Genomic DNA, 26,922 nt, shown 5'->3' with positions numbered 1-26,922 from the left:
GTAGTAGTACTTATATTAGTGCTAGTTGAGGTTAGTGGGGATTTTATAAATAATATCACTAAAAAAAATTAAAATTTTCGAGAAAATGTCATTTTTAAGTTAAATTTTTATAGAATACTTGCCACTTGATTTTTAGAATCTCATTTTATTTACAATACAAAATAAATTAGAGTAATACTTCTTTAGGCTTCTACATCCACATCCAATTAATTTACATAATACATGGAGCAAAGTATATTGAATAAAAAAGTTGAACTATATTGGGCCCATTGAAACCCATGATATACAACTGGGCCTGTAAAATAGAGAATATAAATAAGGTAGGTAATTATACATCGAATTAATTTATATAATACATAGAGCACACTTTGTTAGATCATATTTTTGTAGAAGGAAAAGAATTCGAAATTTGTAAAAAGAAATTAATACTAAAATAAAGAAACAATTTAAACTGTATTCCGCGCATTAAAACACATCATACACAATTGGGCCGTACAAAATATATAGTCTTAATCCAAAAAATACTATATTAAAATACAAACTTCACCACCGAACACACAACTCCACCTTATTCGCTCTATTTTTAATTGAATTTTTCGCGTTAACTGGTGAACTCTTTTTACATCCTCCAATAATCAGTATGAATACCATATTTGATATATTTGCAATAAATCAGTAATTATGCTTACGAGAATCATTAAAATCTATTGGTTCCTGAAATAGTATTGATTTCAGTTTAGTGATTCGGGTAAGCGTAAATAATGATTTCTCGTCAAAATATAGCAAATATGCTATGCAAATAGTTGAGCGGGTAATGGAAAAAAATATGGTAAAATTATTTTTATATATTAAGTTAACGATTAACGGGAAAAATTAAATTAGAAACGATTCAGAAAATATATACATGAACACATATTGCACATGGATGAGAGAGAAAGAGACTAAACATGTAGCTCTTATTGGTTTGTAGTTTATATTCTAATATTGGTTTGTATTTGGGCACTTGCCTATATATATATATATGTATGATTGATAAAGGTTCAACCATAACCCAATTTAAACCAATAACCGAGTAACTCACCCACAATCATGGTTGCTTATATTATGCTTTGTTGTCATTTTGTATTGGCGTTAGTTTAAAATTTTTGTATATACATGATTACTTTTTATACACTTATGCTAAACTGCTATTGTATTGATCTCCGTTATCAAGTCTCTATTATTACTCTACCTTTTTCTATTTTTTGGTTAACTGATATATTTTGTAGATACGACACAATTATTAGTTATATAAGATAATATCTTTCAACAAATAAAAATATAGTTATATAAATTATTTACCCTCCATTAATTTAGTTTGGAGCTTTTACCTAAAATCAAGAAAAGCACTATTGTAATAGAATAAAATTTAAATTTAAATACAAGCTCTAAAAAATATTACATAACACATTAAACATTAGTAGTCGTATTAAAATTATATTGAACACATGTATAAATATTTTACATAAAAAATAACTATAAAACATAAAATACAAAAGCCAAAATGAATGCTAACAAAACATAACTGTATAAACGAATGCTTTTTCTCTGTATTTTTACTGACGACTTCAAGGGCACTCCCTCCCGGAATCGTCTTCACCTCTCCTTGATATATTATTTTGGGTTGTATGTTCCTTGTCTCATTCATCCCCAACTTATCCCTCGGGTCTCTTATAAATTAGTTAAGTTCTCCTGCCTTGATCATTTTTTCAATCAGCCTCTTCAAATGAAAACATTCATCAATATTTTTCCCCTTATCCTGATAGGATTCACAATACTTATTAGCTTTCTTCTTGTGGTCGGCCATCTTTATTTTGGCTGGTCGGATGAAACCTGATTATCTTCATTTTGGCTGGTCGGATGAAACCTGATTTTCCTTTCATTTAGTGGAAAATTTTGGAGATCAGCGTGTTAAGTGGTGTTAACGCGGTCAATTATCTACCTCTTCGCATTTCCAAGCCTTAATTCCTTTCCTTCTTATTATTAACCCTTCGATCGTCCTTTTGGGAGTATTCGTAGCGTCTTGACTGTCGGTTACGGTCACCTCTTCGGGGCTTCTTGTATCCCTCGAGAATCTCTATCTTCCTTCAGATGTTGTTATCCCTCACATATATACCATTCAGGGACTTTGGGATATAAATATTAAATTGAGAATAAAAAGGGAAAACAGATAAATTTCATTGAAAATAGAAATTCATACAATGTCCTACATGCTTCTCCATTAGAAAATTCAAATTGCATTACTGAAGTAATTGATTGAATTCAATAATTTAAAATAAATATATAGATGGCATGTGCAGTGTATAATGGCAAGCTATCTTTAGAAATTCGGTAATGTTAGCTTACTATTAATTTTCATGTTAGCGTACTATGATTGTTTATTAAATATCATAATTTGTGTTTGATTTGATTTATTAATTTTGACATGCCATTATCTGTTTATTGGTGCTTACTTGTTTGTGTGTTTTGATGCTTTCTTTTCTCCAAAAGAGGATGCTCTCAACACTTCTGATCAGCCCTCAACCTAAATCTTTTTGATGATTTAAGGTGAAGAAATTTAGGAGATTTATGTTTGTTTAAAGTTTATTTAATACTTGTTTCATGTGTTGGTTTATGGTTAATCTGGTGTGGTTTGCTACTTGGTTTATGAACTTGGTTTATGATGGTTATTTTTGCTTAATAATTGATTTGCTTTGGTTATGTTAAGACTTGGTGAGGTAATGATATGTTGCTATGTTGATTGTGTTGGATATGCATTTATTGTTATTTACAGTTTAATTATTTCTAGTAGTGTGTTATAAACTATTGCTTAATTTTGAGATATGCATAGATTTAGGGGGAGTTTTATATTTCTCGTAAATGTGTGTAATCATCAAAAAGGGGGAGATTGTAACTCCTTAGTTTTGATGATCCTAAAATACTTTCCAGCTCTTAATTATATACACGTGTTTTATCTTAGAGAGTCTATAGTTTGAGTTGTAATTAATTTATCATTCCATTAATATTGTTCAATTTGTATTGATTAGTTGCTGGATAGTTGGCTAAGAGAAACAAGGGTTTGGTGAACTAGTGCTGGAGAAGTTTGTACTACGGGGTAATATAGTACTTAGAGGGCAGGTTTAGAAACACGGTTTTAGCAAACCATTATCAACAGCTGGGATAAAAGGAGATATATTATTGTATTTTGTAGTTGTATCTTGTAGTTGTAAACTTACTGTGATTCAATAATATATTGTCTTAGCAAGTTGGTAAGGGGCCAGGAGGTAGACTATAAGGGATTATGAGTCCAACCCGGCTAAAATTCTTGTCTGTTCTTATTACTTTTTTGCATACTATTTTCTGCACTGAATTTAGTTATCTTAGCTTACCATCATTGTCAGATTATTGAACTGTTTATAAAATCTCAGTAAGGGATTATGGTAGAATTTAAAACTAATCTTAGTTAGCCATAATCACTGTCCCATAACACATGTTTTTTTTAACTTTTTCATCTAAAATTCATAATTTTACATATCTTTTTAAAATATATTTTTTTGAATTAAAGTTTAATCTATATAATTTTATTCAAAAAAGAAATTCGAGAACTAATATATGAACCTATCCTCCTTATTCATCTTAAAATCATAATGGAACTAATATATAGAACCCAAAAATGATGTTAAACAAAATTAAATCATATATTTAAAGAAATTCAATTTATTAAAAATACAGAACATTATACAATTTATAAAAATATAGAACATAAAAATTAAAGCATATAACAATAGAGATAGAAAGAATTATAAAATATATAAGACAAACAAATTACATAAGAAGTAAAAATACTAAACCTGTAAAAAAATACTGAATGCTTAAAAGTTTTTTAAGTGTTAGAAAATATTTGGCAAATGACAATTAATGGAAGAAATATCTATTTTTACTGCATTTAACATAGAACATGGGTTTGTAGATGGCAAGAAATATATTGGAGGTTGAGATCCAAAAATTGTAGACTTTGTCATGCATCAATATAAGTCACCGGGTCCACATGGGTTGAAGCCGGAATTTTTCAAACTTATTGGAATATTGTTAGAAGATATGTTGTTCAATTTTGTGGGACTTTCTTTGATACAGAACATGAGAACATGGGCCAAGGGAACTAAATCTTACGCTTATACATCTTATTTAGATATTCGACCTATCTCTCTTGATAATGTTCTGATACGTATATTATCTAAGGTGCTGGAGAATAAGTTTAAATAATGTTTAAACTCGATAATGTTTAACAAACAAAGTGCTTTTAATGAAGGGAGGCTATTAACTTATAATGAAATGATTGCATTTGAAGTCATAGGGAAAAAAGGACGTGGTTGGTTTAAAAATTGATATTTTTAAGGCATAAGATAGGTTGGAATAAAGATTTATTAAACAAATGTTGGATAAATTTGGTTTGCACTAAGCCTGGATTTCTAGGATTATGATATGTGTTCTGAAATTCTCGTATAGTTTTGTACACAGTAGTGGAATTTTTGTTGATGTGCATCCGCAACGGTGACTTCGACATGGAGATCCAATCTCTCCCTACTTGTATATTCTATGCGCGGAAGGTTTAAATCTATCATTAGAAAGTTAAAAGAAACATGTATGCTTCATGGAGTTAAGGTTTCTAGAGGAGCTCCAAGTATCTCCCATGTGTTATTTGGTGATGATTATTTTTTCTTTTTTAAGCAACGAGTGTAGACGCAAGGAATATGAAGTGTATTTTATAGAGGTGTGAGCGTTTATCTGGACAAGTAGTCAATTATGTTAAGTCTACTGTGTTCTTTAGTCCTAATACTTGTGCTGATAATTGAACACTCGCATGTCACATCCCGAGGGTTGAAGAAATTGAATTGATAAACCACGAAAATATCTTGAAATGTCAATATAGTGGTGGTCTGAGAGTTAGGAGTTTGAGGAACTTCCATACAATTATGCTTTCCAAGCAATATTAGAGAATCATTAGTGGAACATCTAACATATACTTTAACTTACTCCCCTTCAGTGGTGGGCTCCACAATTGTGCAAGATAGGTCAGCCTAGAGTTTTTCTAGTTCAATGTTTAACTATTGCTTATTTCCATTGGGTTTGGCCTCCGAATGCTTGCTTTCACCACCGGTGTCATTCTCTTCATAATCTTGATCTTTATTGAGATTTTTAAGCATGATGATTCTTGTTGTCCCCTGGTCTTCTCTCATTTCCCCAACTCCCTTCTCAGTTGGGTATTACATCATGAGATTGGGGATTGACCCAATAGCTTGGAAGGCCAAAAAGAATGGTTGTCCTAGGAGTGCGTTGTAGGGTATTTTAGAATCTTACGATGTAGAATTTTACTTATTTTACGATGTAGAATTTTACCTATATGACATTTTATTGGTACTAATATGTAAAGTAATCGTACATTCACAAGGTATATGCAGTCCGTCGAAGGCCTCAAGAGGTACCTCATGACATGGCTCCACCTATAGTCCAGCTAGGTTCATTTAGCTATACATCCGATAAAATAAGATATTAGACGAACTCCCTTCCTCTACTAACACTTTCCATATATTATTTCCCCGATGACATGGTGGATTATCAGCGGATCTCCATAAGGTTATATGACATCCTTGTAGTCCTCTTTATTGAAGGAGAGTGACATAGTCTATCTAGAAGGGCTGAACTGGTATAAATTATAAACTTGACGAGCGTACCTTTTCTTCAAATTTTCACTGTCAACTCAAAGGTTATTGTTTCCCGAATTTGTCTTCACCTCTCCCTGATATCTTATTTTGGGCTCTATGTTCCTTGTCTCATTCGGCTCAACTCATCCCTCGGGTCTCTTAGAAATTCATTGAGTTCTTCAGCCTTGATCATTTTTTCAATCAGCTTCTTCAAGTGAAAACATTCATCACTATTTTGCTCATTATATTTTTGGTAGTAACAATACATATCGGAATTCTTCTTGTGGTTGGCCATCTTAATTTTAGCTGGTCGGAAGAAAACTGGGGTGCCTTTCATTTAGTGGAAAATTTTGGAAATCAGCGCATTAAGTGGTGTAAACGCAATCAATTATCTAACTCTTCGCCTTTCCAAGCCTCAATCCATTTCCTTCTTATCATTAACCATTTGATTCATTTCGGGAGTATTCGTAGTGGCTTGACAGCCGGTTACGGTCACCTCTTCGGGGCTCCCTATATCCCTCTAGAATCTCCATCTTCCTTCAAATGTTCTTACACGTCATATATATACCATAAATTGAGAATAAAAAGGGAAAAACATATAAATTTCACTGAAATTGGAAATTCATATAATGTCCTACATGCTTCACCATTAGGAGATTCAAATTGCATTACTAAAGTAAATGACTGAATTTAATAATCCAAAATAAATAAACAGGAAGGCTTAAGAGAGGTGTACTGGAAAAATTTCCGGAATCTGGAAGTGTACCAAGTGTTTTTAATAGGTTCGCATTCCAAAGTCTTTAGCTTATACATTCCCGGCCTTATGATTTCAACTACAAAGTAAGGGTCTCTCCAATTTGCCTGAAGTTTTCCTTGCATAGCGGACATTGAAATTGCTAACTTCCTCATCACTAGGTAATCGACAAAGAAAGTGTACTCCTTTACACACTAATTATAATAATGGGTTTCCTGAAGTTGGTATTTGAGGTTTCTATGGTGAGCTACTTCACTTTCTTCTTCAAGAAGGTCTATATTGGCTCTTAAGCCAACTTCGTTGCTTTACAAATTAAACACTTTGGTGCGGTAAGTTGATAATCTAAAAAGCATTTCGATCAAGGATGGTCTTGGGGTTATCTGATAAGCCCACAAGACCCATCACAATTCTTCACCCAATAAATCTTTGGCTTCACCCAACCTCTCTTTGATTCCATTGAAAATAATCTTATTTGTTTCTTAATCACCCCATTGCCTTGAGGATGACCCAAAGAGCTGAATTTTTGTTCGAACTCGAATTGGTGCAAGAAATTCATTTTATCATTCCTTTTAATTCCATTGATTAAATAAATAAAGCAATTAGTAAATTTTTCTAAAAGCTGTATCATTTTTCTCAAATGTATAACTTGTCTCTCAAAAATTTTGTATTGTATCTTATACCTCTAAAAATTTAATTTGATTTAATGTTGTTATAAAATAAATATTAATTTGTATATGACAATAAATATGTGCATTATAGTGAAAGGTTTTTTAGACTTGAATCTATTGTAGTAGTGCTTATATTATTGTTAGTTAGGGTTGTAGTAGTACTTATATTAGTGCTATTAGTGCTAGTAGAGGTTAGTGGGGATTTTATAAATAATATCACTAAAAAAATTAAAATTTTCGAGAAAATATCCTTTTTAAGTTAAATTTATATACAATGCTACCACTTGATTTTTAGAATCTCATTTTGTTTACAATACAAAATAAATTAGACTAATACTTATTTACCTATTCGCTTGTAAATATACATCGAATTAATTTATATAATACATGGAGCACGCTTTGTTAGATCTTATTTTTATACAAGGAAAAGAATTCAAAATTTGTAATAAGAAATTGATACTAAAATAGAGAAACAATTTAAACTGTATTCCCCACATTAAAACCCATCATACACAATTGGGCCCTATAAAAGATAGGATATGAAAAAGATAGGTAAAACCCTGATATGAGAAATGAACTTATACATGGTTAGAAAATAATAATTTGGCATTATTTTTATTTTCTATAAAAGAGTATTTTGATATGAAAGAGTATTTTGGTTCTCCAACAAGATTTTGAGGTTATCATGAATTGATGTTGTTTAACAAGATTAAGGTAATAATTTGAATTTCATTGTTTCTTCATGTTGGCTAAGAAATACTATTGTTCTATAAAAGGTATTGTTATGTGTAAAAAAGTAAAAAGTCTATAAATCATTTTAAAAATATAAAATATATTTTAATATGTGTTCCTAATCTATGTAAAAGAATAGTTTTGCCATATTTAAAATATAATAAAAGGATAAAAATAGAGATATGAGTAAGAGTTATGTAAGAAAAAGAACAAAAAAAGTACAATCAAACCACTGGTTATTATTAAAAGTTACTAGGTTTTATGAAGCTTCCTCTAGAATTAGTTACTAACACGTGGTTGTTATTAAAAGTTAATAGGTTTTATGAACCTTCATCTTTATATACATATATATCTATATAGTCTTAATCCAATACAAACTAATATATATATATAATCTTAATCCAAAAGATACTATCTTAAAATACAAACTTCACCACCCAACACAAAACTCCACCTTATTCGCTCTATTTTTAATTGAATTTTTCCCGTTAACTGGTGAACTTTTTTACATCCTCCAATAATCAGTATGAATACCATATTTGATATATTTCGGCAATAAATCAGTAATTATGCTTACGACAATCACTAAAATCTACCGGTTCCTGAAATTGTATTGATTTCAGCTTAGTGATTGAGGTAAGCTTAAATAATGATTTCTCGTCAAAATATAGCAAATATGCTATGCAAATTGTTGAGCCGGAGATGGAGAAAAATATGGTAAAATTATTTTTATATATTAAGTTAACGATTAATGGGAAAAATCAAATTAAAAGCTATTCGAAAAATATATACATGAACACATAATGCACATGGATGAGAGATAAAGAGACTAAACATGTAGCTCTTATTGGTTTGTAATTTGTAATCTAATATTGGTTTGTATTTGGATGAAGTTTTCCTTGTTTAACAGGCATTGACATTGCTAACTTCCTCCGAGTAGGTAACTGAAAAAGAAATTGTGCTCTTTTACAGGTGAATCATAATACTGGGCTCCCTGAAGTTGGTATTTTAAGTTTTTCTCGTGGACTACTTCACTTTCTTCTTCAAGAAGGTCTACATTAGCTCTTAGGCCAACTTTATTGCTTTCCAAATCAAACACTTCGGTGGGGAAAGTGTCTCGACCCATTTCAACCACGAGAAGAGCATCAGTTCCACAAGCCAATCTGAAAGGCGTTTCGCTGGTGGATGATCTTGGCATTTTTAGATAAGTCCAAAAGACCCATCACAAATTTTCGGCCCATAAATGGTTGGCTTCTCCCAACCTCTTTTTGATTCCATTGAAAATAATCTTAGTTGTGGCTTCAGTCTCCCCATTTCCTTATAATGAGCGACATAGCTGAATTTTTGTAGGATCTCCAATTGGTGCAAGAAATTCATTTTATCATTCATTTTAATTTCTATGTTAAATTAACAAAGCAATTAGTAATTTTTTTTAAAAATTGTAACATTTTTCTCATACGTATAGCTTGTTTGTCAAACATTTAGTATCGTATCTTATACCTCTAAAATTTAATTTTATTAAATATTGTTATGTAAATATTAATTTTATGTGACAATAAATTTGTGCGTTATATTGAGAGGTATTTTAGACTTAAATCTATTGGAATAGTACTTCTATTATTATTAGTTAGGGTTGTAGTAGTACTTATATTATTGTTAGTTGAGGTAAGTGGGGAATTAATATATAATCTCACTTAATAAAATTTAAAATTTTGGAGAAAATATCATTTTTAAGTTAAATTTTTTATACAATGCTTACCACTTGATTTTTAGAATCTCATTTAATTCATAATACAAAATAAATTAGATTAATACATGTTTACCTATAGGCTTGTACATGTACATCGAATTAATTTATATAATACCGAGCACACTTTGTTAGATCATATTTTTATAAAAAGTAAAAAAATTCGAAATTTGTAATAAAAATAGGATACTATAACAAAAAAAAATTTAAACTATATCAGGCCCATTAAAATCAGTGATACATAATTGGGCCCTACAAAATAGAGGATATGAAAAAGGTAGGTAAAACCCTAATATAAGCAACTAGTACATGGCTCTAAAATAATAAATTGGTGTTATTTGTATTTTCTCTCAAAGAGTATTTTGGTTAACAACATTTGGTGGTTATCATGAATTGATGTTGTTTACAAATGTTAAGGTAATAATTTGAATTTCTTCATTTTCCTTTCTTATGCGTTTTTTCCACAAATTATATATAAATATTAAAACACTACAATAAGTATCCTATTTTTCTTGTACATATGTATATAGGTTGACATGAAATGTTACTTGTATTTGTTTTTACATGACCTCCATTTCAAGAATTATCCTTTTTAACATTATATGTCAAGGTAAGAAAAACAAATTTAGTTATATTTATATTATATTTTATGTTCCTCATAAATAATATGCATGATACATTAAAAAACAAAAAATTATAGATAGGAAGCCCACATATTATTTATATTTATGTTCATATTTGTTTAGTTATCTTATTAAATTTATTTTATATTTGTGTGTGACCTTACTTAGGAGATATTTGGACATGAATTATTTTTTTCTTGTTATTTGCAACAAGTTCCACAAAAAATGATGAAAATTCTTAAGTTCATTATCTTTGTCCTTTTTATCAATGCTCCAAGTCCCTTCTCTTTCTCCTCTTCATCAATCTAGGCCTGTAAGCTTTCTTTGTAATTTTTTAACTTTTCTTATGCAAACATTTAACATAAATGCAATTGTGCCTTGACACTTAACCTCTAGAGTGTCTCAAATTTCCTTGGCTTTTTTGCATCTAATCACCCTATTGGATATCATACTGTCTAGACTGTTATGCAAAAGATGTCCAAGTTTTATATTTTTCATAATAGATTAAAGATCCCCACTATAGTAATCCTTTTTTTCCTTTTCAACCATATTTCTTTCTTCATCAAGAATAACAACAACTAGTTTCATGGGCCTATGAGGCCCATCATACATCATGTTCAAGTATTGAGGATCTCTTACCTCCAAATATATGGCCATCTTGACTTTCGAGAAAGGATATTCATTAATCTTCAAGATTAAAAATTTGATGGATTCATATATGTTCATATTATGGTTGATTTGGTTTGTTCCTAGTGGTGGTGGAAGATTTTCTTGAGTTTCTTTATCTTCCATTAATGATTATTTTATCGAATTAGGTACTCAATAATGAAGAACAATTTTTATATTAATGGATAAATGTTGATTAAGGCTCTCTCACAGGATGTGCAACTATCCTTGAGAGCTTCTATTAGTTATATACTAATACATCAATTTCTTAGGACATGAATTTTTTTGAAGTTTTGTCTTTGTTATCCATTTTTGAATATTCACGAAATAGCTCAATTTAGACCCATATGGGGTAGGTTGTGGGGTTGGACAAAAATTGAGTTAGGTTTGTGGACTGGGCTACACTTTGAATTTAGATTTTGGTCTCCTTTTTTATTATATTTTTTTAAAATTTACAAAATATTTCTAGAGCATACGTACCTTAAGAGTTTGGAGATCTTATTATTTGTTTGTATTTTTTTAACATATTGAAATGATTAAAGAATTATTTATTCCAATCAATCATTTGGATTAAAATAACTCAAAGGACTATAAAAAATGGTGAGTACCATATATAAGTAATATAAATGATATTTAAATAATTTTAATATATTTTTGGGAGCATTAATTATTTGTTGAAAATATATTCTCATTATAAAATAAAGTTACAAACTTATAATTCTTTCCATAAATGATTACTTTGTATAATTATTAAAATATTTTTTCAAAAAAATTATATTGTCTAAGTCTAATATAACTCGTAGATTCAAATTATAACTAAAAATTACAAAGTTGGTATAAAATTTAACTTGTCATTTTCTACCATTTGTTAGTTAGAAAAAAAAAAGCTTAGTGGGCCACATAATAGTCATTTCTTACCAAACTCAATAAAATTATGATGAACTACTTAAAACCTTAGACCAAGCTTAGACCAAGCTTAGTAGCGTAACTCGTTACTTTTGATGATCACAACACAACAAGCCATCATGTTGTTATTTAAGATTGTTTGCACGATATATGAGCTTAATGACATTGCTGTTTAAGCATCATGACAACAAGCTCTCATAAGACAGTAATTTATTTTAGCAAGCTATGATCACGTTATTCAAAATAATAGCAAGCCAAGATGGACAGTCCAGATTCAGCAAGGAAACAAATTTTCAAGGAGAAATTTTAGAAATTTCTTTTAATAAATTGAAAGGAGTCTCTATTATATTATATGTGGTTTATATATATTAGAGCTCAGTTATAAAATGTTTTCTAACTTTAAAATAGTTCCTAATTTGTAGGAGTTTGTTTTCTTTTCAAACTCTATCTCCTACAAATCTGATTGAAAAATGTTTTATAATCATACAAAATAGAGACTTTTTCTGATCATTTTTCTTCCTTTCTCTCTTCTATCAAACGTATACATGAACGTTGGAAATCATCCCAACTAATTTAAATGTTAGAATTGGATTCTAACCGTTTTAAGTTGTTGAGGTTGTTTTGAACGTTAGTGTATATTTCTATATGAGTTTTCTTACAGTTTTTATGACTGACGTATTGCACCAAGAACACTCACAACTCACTGGTCTTTATTGGTTCTAAAATACTCTCAAGCTCTTAATTATATACACTTGTTTTATCTTAGAGAGTCTATAGTTTGAGTTGTAATTACTTTATCATTCAATTTGTATTGTTCAATTTATATTGATTAGTTGCTGGATAGTTGCCTAACGAAAACAAGGGTTTGGTGAACTAGTGCTAGAGAAGTTTGTACTGCTGGGTAGTATAGTACTTAGAGGGCAGGTTCAAAAATAGGGTTTCAGCAAGCCATTATCAGCAGTTAGGATAAAGAGAGATACATTATTATATCTTGTAGCTGTAAACTTGTTGTGATTCAATAATATATTCTCTTACCAAGTTGGTAAGGGACCGAGACGTAGACCATAGGGGATTAAGGGTCGAACCTGGCTAAAATTCTTGTGTGTTCTTATTACTTTTCTGCATTTAGTCATCTAAGCTTACCATCATTTTCAGATTATTGAACTGTTTATATAATCTCAGTAAGCGATTATCGGGTAAAATTTAAAACTAATCTTAGTTTACCATAATCTACATGGATAGTGAAGAATCTCAAAGATAAGGAAGACCTCTCATGAACATATCTCAAAGCATTCATTTCCAAAATCTATACGGACAGTGAAGAATCACCCTCCAGAATAGGTTATTGGTAATATTACTTATGGACTCAAGACAGGGAAAGGCAATGCAATTTTTTGTGCTTATGCTGCATTTCTAGCTCAAGAGGAACTTAAGAATGTTAAAGAAGCACTCGAAGATGAAAATTGGATCTTGGCTATGCAAGAAGAACTCAATCAATTCGAACAATGTGATGTTTGGGAACTTGTCAAGCCACTAAAGAATACTTCAGTAATTGGTATAAAATGGATTTTCAAGAATAAAGAGGATGAATTTGGTACTGTTACTCGAAATAAAGCAAGGCTTATGACACAAGGGTACAATCAACAAGAAGGAATTGACTTTGATCAAACTTATGCTCCAGTAGCTAGATTGGAATCAATTAGGATGCTTCTTGCTTATGCATGCTACAAGAAGATCAAGCTACCTCAAATGGACGTCAAAAGTGCTTTTCTTATTGGATTTATGGAAGAAGAAGTTTATATCAAGCAACCCCCTGGTTTTGAACATAAACAACATCCAGACTATGTTTGCAAGCTCAAGAAGGCATTATATGGCTTAATGTAAGCATCAAGGGCTTGGTACAAGAGGCTTAGTAAGTTTTGGCCAAAAATGACTTCATTCGAGGTAAAATCGATCCTACTTTATTTACTAGGCAAAATGGTAATGATATTTTGATTGTCGAGATATATGTAGATGATATAATTTTTGGATCCACTAATGATTCTATGTGTCAGTGGTTTTCTAAGTGTATGAGCAGTGAATTTGACATGTGCATGATGGGTGAGCTGAACTATTTTTGGGACTCCAAATCAAGCAATCTAAGGATGGCATCTATGTTCATCAGTCAAAGTATGTGAAGAACTTGCTGACTAGATTTGGATTTGAGCATGTCAAGTCAAAATCTACACCAATGAATCAAAACAGCAGGGCTGACTTCAGAATGGTAAGGCAGTTGATATCAAAAAATATAGAGGCATGATTGGTAGTCTTTTATATTTTACTACTTCCCGACCGGATATTATGTATAGTATTTGTGTATGTGCTCGTTTTTAAGCTAAACCTAAGGAATCACACTTAAATATAGTTAAATGAATATTTCGATATTTAAGTAGGACTATTAATCTTGGGTTATTTTATCCTATTACAAGAATATTTGATGTTGTGGGGTATAGTGGTGCAGATTTTGCAGGATGTCAAACTGATAGAAAGAGCACAAGTGGTATTTGTACATACTAAGGACAAACTCTTCTATCTTGGCAAAGTAAGAAACAAACTTCAATTGCATTATCCACAGCAGAAGATGAGTATTTAGTAGGGGGTAGTTGTTGCTCTCAAATTTTGGGGATGCTTCACACTCTACGAGATTTTGGAATCAAGTATGGTAAAGTTCCAATCTATTATGACAATACTAGCACCATCAACATATCAAAGAATTCTGTGAATTACTCAAGAACAAAGCATATTGATTTTTATCACCATTTCCTGAGAGATAATGCTGCCAAAGGTAAGATTAAATTAGTTTTTATGCCTACTGAATATCAATTGGCAGATATCTTTACAAAACCCCTTGGCGAAGCAAGATTTTCTACCATTCGAAGAGAACTTGTCATGTGCAGTGTATAATGGCAAGCTATCTTTAGAAATTTGGTAATGTTAACTTACTATTAATTTTCATATTAGCTTAGTATGATTGTTTATTAAATGTCATAATTTGTGTTTGATTTGATTTATTAATTTTGACATGCCATTATCTGTTTATTGGTGCTTACTTGTTTGTGTGTTTTGATGCTTTCTTTTCTCTAAAAGCGGATGCTCTCAACACTTCTGATCAGCCCTCAACCTAGATCTTTTTGATGCTTTAAGGTGACGAAATTTAGGAGATTTATGTTTATTTAAGGTTTATTTAAGACTTCTTTCATCTGTTGGTTTATGGTTAATCTGGTGTGGTTTGCTACTTGGTTTATGAACTTGGTTTATGATAGTTATTTTTGCTTAATACTTGATTTGCTTTGGTTATGTTAAAAATTGGTGAGGTAATGATATGCTGCTATGTTGGTTGTGTTGGATATGCATTTGTTGTTATTTACAGTTTAATTATTTGCAGTAGTGTGTTATAAAGTATTTCTTAATTTTGAGATATGCATAGATTTAGGGGGAATTTTATAATTCTCCTAAATGTGTGTAATCATCAAAAAGGGGGAGATTGTAACTCCTTAGTTTTGATGATCACAACACAGCAAGCCATTATGTTGTTATTTAAGACTGTTTGTAGGATATATCATCTTAATGAGATTGTTGTTTAAGCATCATGACAGCAAGCTGTCATAAGACAGTAATCTATTTCGGCAAGCTATGATCACATTATTCAGAACAATAGCAAGCCAAGATGGACAGTTCAGACTCAACAAGGAAATATATTTTCAAGGAGATATTTCAGGAATTTCTTTTAACGAATTATATGGACTTCTCTATTATATTATACGTGGTTTATATATATTAGAGCTCAGTTATAAAAAAATTCTAACTTTAAAACAGTTCCTAATTTGTAGGAGTTTGTTTTCTTTTCAAACTCTATCTCCTAGAAATCTGATAAAAAACGTTTTATACTCATCCAAAATAGAAGAGACTTTTTCTGATCATTTTTGTTTCTTTATCTCTTCTATTAAACGTATATATGAATATTGGAAATCATCCCAACTAATTTAAACGTTAGAGTTGGATTCTAACTGTTGTAAGTTGTTGAGATTGTTTTAAACGTTAGTGTATATTTATATACGAGTTTTCTTGCAGTTTTTATGACTGATGTATTGCAGCAAGAACACTCACAACTAACTGATCTTTATTGGTTCTAAAATACTCTCCAGCTTTTAATTATATACACGTGTTTTATCTTAGTGAGTCTATAGTTTGAGTTGTAATTACTTTATCATTCCATTTGTATTGTTCAATTTGTATTGATTAGTTGCTGGATAGTTGGCTAAGAGAAATAAGGGTTTGGTGAACTAGTGCTAGAGAAGTTTGTACTACTGGCTAATGTAGTACTTAGAGGGCAGGTTTAGAAACAGGGTTATAGCAAGCCATTATCAACAGCTGGGATAAAGGGAGATATATTATTGTATATTATCTTACCAAGTTTTAAACTTACTGTTATTCAATAATATATTGTCTTACCAAGTTGGTAACGCACCAGGTCGTAGACTATAGGGGATTACGGGTCGAACCCGGCTAAAATTCTTGTCTGTTCTTATTACTTTTCTGCATACTATTTTCTGCACTGCATTTAGTCATCTTAGCTGACCATCATTGTCTGATTATTGAAGTGTTTATAAAATCTCAGTAAGGGATTATCCGGTAAAATTTAAAGCTAATCTTAGTTAGCCATAATCATCGTCCGATAACACATATTTTTTTTACTTTTTCATCTAAAATTAATAATTTTACATATCTTTTTAAAATATATTTTTTTGAATTAAAGTTTAATATTTATAATTTTATTCAAAAAAGAAATTCGAGAACTAATATATGAACCTATCCTCCTTACTCATCTTAAAATCATAATGGAATTATATTTTGGTACATATTAGACAAAATAATGTCTTTGTGTACTGGTCAACCTTTTTGTGAATGCTAGCAAAAAAATACAAAGTGGGCTGACTTTGCCCCTTTGCATTTCCTACTTTGTGGAAAGACCCAAAATTTATTAGAAAACTTGTCTATTAAAAATTTTGAGTTAAAAAAATATAAGCATGGTTTTCAATAATAAATTTTTATTACAGTTGAAAATATTAAAAATATTCATTATAATTACGTCAAAGTACATATAGGTCAAGTCAGACCATTATAATTTCGAAATAAAATTGATTAATAATTAAATAAAAATCAACAGTCATATTATCATTCATTTTAATTCTTATGTTTAAATAAACAAAGTAATTAGTAAATATTTTTATAAACCGTATCATTTTTCTCATACGTATAATTTTTTGTCAAATTTTTTTTATCCTATCTTATACCTGTAGAAATTTAATTTGATTAAATGTGGTTATGTAAATATTATTTTTTGCATGAAAAATAATTTATTATTGTTAGTTAGGGTTGGATTACTACATATATTATTGTTAATTGAGGTCAATAGGTGGTTTATATATAATCTCACAATATAAAATATAGAATTTTCAAAAAAATGTCATTTTGAAGTTATGTTTTCTATACACTGCTTACCACTTGATTTTTAGAATGTCATTTTATTTACAACACAAAATAAATTAGAGTAATACTTCTTTAGGCTTCTACATCCACATCCAATTAATTTACATAATACATGGAGCAAAGTATATTGAATCAAAAATTTGAACTATATTGGGCCCATTGAAACCCATGATATACAACTGGGCCTGCAAAATGGAGTTTATAAAAAAGGTAGGTAAAACCCTAATACAAGCACAAGTGGGCGCAGCCTTACAAACAAAATAAACTTGTACATGGCTATAAAATAGTATTTTGGTGTTATTTGTATTTTCTATAAAAAAGTGTTTTGGTGTTCTAAGGTTAAACACATCTCCAAATGAATCGGTGGAGGATTAAGTAGATAAGATTTGGAGGTTTTCATGAATTGATGTTGTTTAACAAGGTTAAGGTAATAATTTGTATTTCCCTGTTTCTTCATTTTTATTTCTTATATGTTTTTTGAACAAACTTTTGTTAAAACTTAAAACCGTACAATAAGTATCCCATTTTTCTTCTATATATATATATAGATTGACATGGAATGCCGCTTGTATTTGTTTTTACATGACCTCCATAACAAGAATTATCCCTTTGAGAATTAAATGTCAATGTTAAGAAAAAGAATTGAGTTACATTTATAATAACTTTTTTCAATCAATCAATCAATCTTACCTAATAACACCACCTAGGGCAGTGTCTGGGGAGGGTGTATCGTACGCAGCCTTACCCTCATTCCAAAGAATGAAGAGGTTGTTTCCTGAAAAGACCAACGACTTGTGTGTATGCACAAATATGTGTGTCCTAGGTAAGCAATGATCCATAAACATAAGTACGGAAAGCGAGGCAACCATAAACAATGATATAATATCTCAGCCCATGTCCTTCTTCGCATGGGACTTACCGTAAAAAGCTTCGTTCATTGGTTCATCATTGTAAGCCTCTTCTATTTCTCCTCCTGCACTCTTTTTGATGCCTCAAACGCCATATTTCCCTTGGAGATCACTCTCCAAACTAAATATTTGAAGTACCACAAACCTGTCAAAAAAACTAAAACAGCACACAATCCATCTACCATATCATGTAATTAGTTATATGGCATTAAAAAACGACGCTGTAGCACCTACACGAGCAACTAAGACTATTAATAACTATGAGAATAAACTACCAAACTTATGAAGTATAAGTACTAGACAAATAAAATTATTATCAACTACCAAAAAGTGCACTAAATTACAAACTACACATGCAAACTACGAAAGTCCAAACTAATCTGCCACCCTTATCCTCCTGCGCCAAGATCTCCTATCTGAGGTCATGTCAGCACTGAGGTTTAGGGCCCTTAAGTCCAGCGTGAGTAGATCAGCCCAAGTCCTCCTTGGCCTCCCTCTCGTTCTTGATCCTGATACCACTAAATCTTCCACCCTGCGCACTGGAGTAGCTATCCTTCTTCGCCTAATATGCCCAAACCAACACAATTGACCTTCCTTCACTTTTTCTGCAATAGGCGCAACTCGTAATTTATTCCTGAAAAAACCATTTGACAATCTATCCAACATGGTACGTCCATAAATCCACTTTAACATTCTCATTTCCGCCACCTCTAACCTACACTCTTGAGCCTTTTTCAATGCCCAGCACTCCGACCCGTATAACAAGGCCGGTCTGATCGCTACCCTATAAAGTTTTCCTTTTACTCTAAAGGGACCCTCCTATCACATAATATTCCTGTAGCAGCCCTCAATTTTAGCCATCCTGATTTGATACGATGTGTAACATCCGCATCTATCCCCCTTCCTTATGCAAAACAGAACCCAGATACCTGAAATTATCTTTGGGGGGTAATACTTGATCGGCCATCAGAACATCCACCCCCTCACCATTCGGTAGATTACTAAAGTTACACCACAAATATTCCGTCTTAGACCGACTAATCCGCAATCCATTAGACTCCAATATATACCTCCATCGCTCTAATGTTACATTAACTGCAACCCTTGTCTCCTTAATTATGACTATATCATCCGCGAATAGCATACACCAAGGTACACTATCCTGAATACCCCTAGTTAGAACATCCATTATAACTGCGAAAAGAAATGGGCTTAGCGAGGATCCTTGGTGAAGTTATATTCCTACCGGAAAGTAATGAGCATCCCCAACCGGTGTTCGAACACACGTCCTTACCTGAAAATACATTTCTTGTATCACCCTCAAATATATCCATGGCACCCCTTTAGCCACCAAACTTTCCCAAATAACCATTTATCCATTCATTTCCGGCCATCTCTAATCTTATCTACCCCCTCTACTCTCTAACATACACAATTTCTGAATTTCTTTCTGTGTTATTATTTCATTTATGAAAAATAAATGCGAGAGAAGAGATATGATCTTTTTTATTAAATAATACAAATGTCCTTCTTTATCCAAGAAAACTGTGGTTTATTCATCCAAAGCAATATACAAACATGTTCCCATCCCGGTTTACTCGTATTTACTTTGTTGTTTTTCTCCCCCAGTTCTCCGGGTTTGGCAAACAACTCCTTACTTGATCCGCCACCAAATAAACACAACCACATATAAATATACTTTAACTGGTGTACAAATTGCCTCTGAATGGACTAGATTCTCCGATAGTACCAATATAAAAGGGCCAATATTAAAAGAAATACAGGGAGATGAAAGCCTTATCATCAAGTTTGATAATTAGGGTATCTATAGGAGTTGTCATTAGATATATTTCCTTGTTATTTATTTATTTATAGTTTATTTGTATTTTATAGTTTCTTGTTATATATTGTGTATTTTTCATTTATAAGTTGTGTGTTTTCGTGCAATAGAGTTATCTATAATTGATTGATTTGGTAAGAAGTAGGGGTGGTGGTGGTGATATTGGTAGTAATTTAGGGAGAAGAGTTTCTCGGGAGGGGCAAAGGTCAACTAATGTTTATTTTCGAGTAGGTACGATGCATGTAGGTTCTCTGACCGAGAAATTTTTAGAACTTGTGGATATGTTAAAGAAAAAAAAGGTAGATGTGATTTGCATTCAGAAAACTAAGTGGAAGGGTAGTAGTACTAAGGAAGCTAACGGGTTTAAATTGTGGTATTCAGGGGTTGGTAATACAAGGAATGGTGTGGGTATTTTGATAAGTTCTCTCTTGAAGGAGAATATAGTAGAAGTGAGTAGAGTCAGTGATAGGATTATGAAGATTAAACTCGTAGTTAATGAAGAGATCGTTAATTTTGTAAGTGTGTATGCACCCCATGTTGGTTTGAGTGAGTTAGCGAGAAAGATTTTTTGAGATTGTTTGGATGAAATAGTTAGGTTGATACCTAGGGACCAGAATTTATATATAGGAGGTGATTTTAATGGTCATATTGGCGAACAATCAGATGGTTATGTAGGCATTCATGGGGGTTTTAGTTTTAGGGTTGAGGAACAAGAGTGGGTGGGATCTTTTGGAGTTTGCTTTGGCACATGAATTAATGATTAGTTAATTCTTGTTTTAAAAAAAGGGATGATCATCTGATTACTTTTAGGAGTGGAGGTTGTAACTCATAAATCGATTATCTTCTTATGAGAAAAGGCAACATGGATTGTAAAGATTGTAAAGTATTCCCGAGTGAGGCATGTACTACTCAACATCGTTTATTGGTAATGGATATATGTATAAGGAAAAGAGTAGTACAAGATAATAGAGAGGTGACACCGAACATTTTATGGAAAAATCTAAAGGGAGACAAAGTAGGTATTTTTAAAGAAAGGATTGGGTTGGCAAAAGACAGATTTTATGATGAGGATGTTAATAGAATGTGGAATCAATTGGCCTGTACAATCAGAAATGTAGCTATAGGTATGTTAGGGGTTACCTGAAGAAAGGTTCAGGTGCAGAAGGAAGCTTGGTGGTGGGACCAGGAGGTGCAGGAGCGAGTAAAAATTAAATATGATCCTTTTAGGGAACTTTTGTGTTGCCAAGATAATAAACAAGTTGATATGAGAAGAATTTTATATAAGGAAGCTAGACGTATGGCTAAGAAGACAGTAGCGGAGGCCAAATCAAAGGCGTACGGGGCTATGTATAATCACCTTGGTACAAAAGAGGGTCAAAATGGTATTTATAGATTGACAAAGGTTAGAGAAAGGAGGAGGAGAGATTTAGGTTTTGTTAAGTGTATAAAGGATGTTAATGGATACGTGCTAGTGAAGGATAAGGATATTCGAAATAGATGGCATAACTATTTCAAGGAGTTATTTAATGAGGAGAGAATTGGTGTTACGGTGATAGGATCAGATAGTGCGTCTGACTTTGACTTTGGTGTTCAGTCTTCTATGAGCAGAGCCGAAGTTAAGGGAGCATTACCTAAGATGGGGAGAGGTAAAGCTACAGGGCCAGATCAAATACCTATAGAGGTATGGTTGTGTTTGGGTGAAGAGGGAGAGAAATGGCTAACGAGGTTATTCCACAATATACTTTGGACTAGTGTCATACCGCAGGAATGGAGGCTTAGCATGGTAGTGCCGATCTATAAAATTAAGGGAGATGCACATGATTTTAGCAATTATAATCAAATACATGATATACTAAAAAATGAAAATTTATAGCTAAGAAGCCCATATATTATTTATATTTTATCTTCATATTTGTTTAATTATACTATTAAATTTATTTTATGTTTATGTGTGACCTTTTTTCAGAGACATATGTAGAGGAATTTTATTTTTCTTGCTATTTGCAACAAGTTCCACAAACAATGAAGAAACTGCTCCAAGTCCCTTATGTTTCTCCTCTTCATCAAACTACTAGTGTAAGCTTTCTTTGTTCTTCTTTAAACTTTACTATGCAAATATATAAAATATATATATATGCACATAGTACAAGTGAAGCCCTCATCACTATTTACCTTTATATTACCTGACACATGGTTGAAAATGAGATTTCTTACTTATAAAGATGTAGGCTCTGTTTGTGACAAATTATAGTGCTCTAAAAACTTATATATCAATACAAGAACACGTAGGCTCACCATTTCAGCCTCACTAGAACCTTCTATTGATGTAATAGATCAGTAACTATTCAAAAAGTATATAGTTATGATATTTCTTGAATCCAGTAGTAATCACTATTTAACTTTACATTACCCGATACATAGTTGAAAATGAGATTTCTTACTTGATAAAGATGTAGGCTCTGTCTGGGACAAATTATAGTTTTGTAAAAACTTATATTTCAATACTTGAACAGGTGGGTAAACTTATATTTCGTAGGCTCACCATTTTCAGCCTCATAGTCTTAGTAGTGGAATTTGTGGTGGTATTGTTGGTGGTGAAGTTCGTGCTAACTTAAGTAGTATCATTGGTGGTAACTTTAATTATGGCATCAACGGTGGTAGCATTGGTTGTATATTAGGTAGTCTTAGTAGTGACATTGGGGGTAGCATGACTAGCATCTTTAGTGGTTACATTGGTGGTACTAGAGACGATAACATTAGTAGTGGATTTGGTGGCATTGATGATGACATTGGTTGTAGCGCTCTTGTTAGTGCAATTGGCGGTATTGGAAAGTGCTATTTTTGGTCGGATAATTGGTGGTGGTATTGTAGGTGTTGGTGTTAAAGTTCGTTGTAGTTTAAACATTTCCATTGGTGGCCACATTAATTATGGTATTACAGGTGGTACAATTGGTGGTGGCATTGGTGGTAATATTGCTGGTAGCTTAGTAGTGGCATGGCTAGTTGTCATAGTTTCAGCATTGGTGGTATATATAGTTTCAGCATTGGTGGTATATTTGTTAGTCTTAATTGTGGCAAGGGTGGTAGCATTCGTGGTAGCTTAAGTGGAATCATTGGTGGTGGCATTGCTGGTAGCTTTAGTGGTAGCAGTGGTTGTATGTTCGGTAATATTCGGTGGTAGTGGTTTTAGTTATGGTCTTGGTCCCGGTTCCATTGGCGTATTAGGATCGCTAGTGGTGAAAACCTTGATAGTGGTGGCATTGGTGGTAGTGCTATTATATGAGTGGTGGTGCTCCTTACATTAACCCACCTTACAGTGTTGACCAACTACCTTTCACATGGACATCAACATCAACATTATCCTAATAATTTCTTGGAGTTCCTCATGTGGCTATTTCCTAATTTTGTTTCTTTTTCTACTCCCAAGGCTACTATCACTTTTACAGAGGATGAACCCATGTTCACAATAAGATTTGTGACTTTGGAGGAGATGTACTTCCAAAAAGCAGCTCACGTTCTCCAAGAATTTCGGGTTCTCCAAATAGTTGATAAACCTTAGGCTCTTTATATGATTTTAAAGATGTCTCAGCTCTTATAAAATTGTACCATAAAAATTGTAAATCATTTTAAAAATATAATATATCTTTTAGATATGTTTTCATCATGCCTATAAAGGAATAATTTTTCAAAATTTAAAAAACAATAAATAGATAAAAAATAGAGAAATGAGTTCCTTAAGAAAAAGAACAAAAAAGTACAATTAGTTCATAGTCTGTGGTTAATATTAAAAGTTACTAGTTTGTATGAACCTTCCTCTAAAATTTATTATTAACAAGTGGTTATTAATTTATTCAAAATAACAAGTGGTTATTAATAAAAGTTATTGGGTTCTATGAACCTTCATCTAAATGATTGATGAAGGTTTAACCATAACCCAATTTTAATGGTAACCTAGTAACTCACCCACAATCATGAAGGTTTGTTCTCTAACTCATCATTTCTTTGTTTAATTCATTCTCTATTTATATTATGTTTTGTTCTAATTGTGCATTCCTTAGATTTAAAATTTTACCTAAAACATTAAACTTTAATAATTGTATTAAATTATATTGAACACATATATAAATATTTTATACAAAAAACAACTATAGAACATAAAATAATATATAAATGCTAAAATGAATGCTTACAAACTTAAATCATATATTTATTTATATTTTACTTTATTTCAAATACATTACATAAAATACAATGTATAAAATATAGAACATGAAAAATAGAGCATATAATAAATAGAAAAACGGAAGGAAGTACATAATTCAAAGAATTACAACACATATCAAAATATAGAAAATATGAAAATATATAAAATGTTTAAAAGTTATGTAAAGTATTAAAAAATATTGAAATTCAAACTCCAATAAATTTACCTTACACATTAAATTTCAATAGTGATATGTAATATTAAACATACACTAAACATTTTAATTTCATTACAAAATATATATAAGTTACAAAAAACACTATTAGAGAACACAAAATAATATATAGAACCAAAAAATGATGTTAAAACAAAATTAAATCATATATTTAAGAAATTTAATTTATTAAAAATACAGAACATTATACAATTTATAAAATATAGAACATAAAAATTAAAGCATATAACAATAGAGATAGAAAGAATTATAAAATATATAAGACAAACAAATTACATAAGAAGTAAAAATACTAAACCTCTAAAAAAAGTAGTGAATGCTTAAAAGTTTTTTAAGTGTTAGAAAATATTTGGCAAATGACAATTAATGGAAGAAATATATTTTTTTACTGAATTTAACATAGAACATGGGTTTGTAGATGGCAAGAAATATATTGGAGGTTGAGATCCAAAAATTATAGACTTTGTCATGCATCAAGATAAGTCACCCGGTCCACATGGGTTGAAGCCGAAATTTTTCAAACTTATTGGAATATTGTCAGAAGATATGTTGTTCAATTTTTGTGGGACTTTCTTTGATACAGAACATGAGAACATGGGCCAAGGGAACTAAATCTTACGCTATACATCTTATTTAGATATTCGACCCTATCTCTCTTGATAATTTCTAATGCGTATATTATCTAAGGTGCTGGAGAATAAGTTTTAAATGATGTTTAAACTCGATAATGTTTAACAAACAAAGTGCTTTTAATGAACGGATGCTATTAACTTATAATGAAATGATTGCATTTGAAGTCATTGGGAAAAAAAGGATGTGGGTTGGTTTAAAAATTGATATTTTGAAGGCATAAGATAGGTTGGAATAAAGATTTATTAAACAAATGTGGCATAAATTTGGTTTGCACTGAGCCTTGGATTTCTAGGATTATGATATGTGTTCTGAAATTTTCATATAGTTTTGTACACAGTAGTGGAATTTTTGTTGATGTGCATCCACAACGGTGACTTCGACATGGAGATCCAATCTCTCCCTACTTGTATATTCTATGCGCGGAAGGTTTAAATCTATCATTAGAAAGTTAGAAGAGACATGTTTGCTTCATGGAGTAAGGTTGCTAGAGGAGCTCCAAGTATCTCCCATGTGTTATTTGGTGATGATTATTTTTTCTTTTTCAAGCAACGAGTGTAGACAGAAGGAATATGAAGTGTATTTTATAGAGGTGTGAGCGTTTGTCTTGACAAGTAGTCCATTACTTTAAGTCTACTGTGTTTTTTAGTCCTAATAGTTGTGCTGATAATTGAACATTCATATGTCATATCCCGGGGGTTTGAAGAAATTGAATTGATAAACCATGAAAATATCTTGAAATGTCAATATAGTGGTGGTCTGAGAGTTAGGAGTTGAGGAACTTCCATACAATTATGCTTGCCAAGCAATATTGGATAATCATTAGTGGAACATTTAACATATACTTTAACTTACTCCCGTTCGGTGGTGGCTCCACAATTGGCAAGATAGGTCAGCCTAGAGTTTTCTAGTTCAATGTTTAACAATTATTTATTTCCATTGGGTTTGGCCTCCGAATGCTTGCTTTTACCACCGGTGTCATTCTCTTCATAATCTTGATCTTTGTCGAGATTTATAAGCATGATGATTCTTGTTGTCCCCTGGTCTTCTCTCATTTTCCCGACACTCTTCTCAGTTGGGTACTACATCTTGAGATTGGGGATTGACCCAATAGCTTGGAAGGCCAAAAAGATGGTTCTCCTGGGAGTGCGTTGTAGGGGATTTTAGAATCTTACGATGTAGAATTTTACTTATTTTACGATGTAGAAATTTTACCTATATGACATTTATTGGTACTAATATGTAAAGTAATCGTACATTCACAAGGTATATGCAGTCCGTTCGAAGGCCTCAAGAGGTACCTCATGGCATGGCTCCACCTGTAGTCCAGCTAGGTTCATTATGCTATACGTCCGATGAAATAAGATATTAGACGAACTCCCTTCTCTACTAACACTTTCCATATATTATTTCCCCGATGACATGGTGGATCATCAGCGGATCTTCATAAGGTTATATGACATCCTTGTAGTCCTCTTTCTTGAAGGAGAGCGACATAGTCTATCTAGAAGGCTGAACTAGTATAAATTATAAACTTGACGAGCGTACCTTTTCTTGAAATTTTTACTGTCAACTCAAAGGGTATTGCTTCCCGAATTTGTCTTCACCTCTCCCTGATATCTCATTTTTGGCTCTGTGTTCCTTGTCTCATTCGGCCCCAACTCATCCCTCGAGTCTCTTAGAAATTCATTGAGTTCTTCAGCCTTGATCATTTTTTTAATCAGCTTCTTCAAGTGAAAACATTCATCACTATTTTGCTC

The 26,922-nt window shown here is 31.7% G+C and overlaps 1 protein-coding gene across 1 annotated transcript; it reads right to left on the bottom strand.

The window, feature by feature from the left end:
• Window positions 1-18,628: 18,628 nt before the first annotated feature.
• Window positions 18,629-19,442, bottom strand: LOC141701216 (uncharacterized). The gene is made up of 2 exons (XM_074504907.1): window positions 19,209-19,442; window positions 18,629-19,072 (listed from the first exon to the last, which is right to left on the bottom strand). The coding sequence occupies exons 1-2, from the start codon at window positions 19,440-19,442 to the stop codon at window positions 18,629-18,631; spliced, it is 678 nt and encodes a 225-aa protein (XP_074361008.1).
• Between the last annotated feature and the right edge of the window lie 7,480 nt (window positions 19,443-26,922).

The sequence above is a fragment of the Apium graveolens genome, unplaced genomic scaffold (assembly GCF_009905375.1).
Source record: "Apium graveolens cultivar Ventura unplaced genomic scaffold, ASM990537v1 ctg3592, whole genome shotgun sequence".
In the NCBI taxonomy this organism is placed as follows: domain Eukaryota; kingdom Viridiplantae; phylum Streptophyta; class Magnoliopsida; order Apiales; family Apiaceae; genus Apium; species Apium graveolens.
Note: the sequence above shows the minus strand (reverse complement) of the source record. Positions and strands in the feature narration are given on the sequence as shown.

What these genes read in the sequence shown, in the direction of transcription:
- LOC141701216 (XM_074504907.1), bottom strand. Translation starts at nt 19,442, where the DNA reads ATGGATGTTCTAACTAGGGGTATTCAGGATAGTGTACCTTGGTGTATG. An exon ending in ATGTTCTGATGGCCGATCAA is followed by an intron (nt 19,073 to 19,208) that starts GTATTACCCCCC and finishes ATTATGTGATAG; the next exon opens with GAGGGTCCCTTTAGAGTAAA.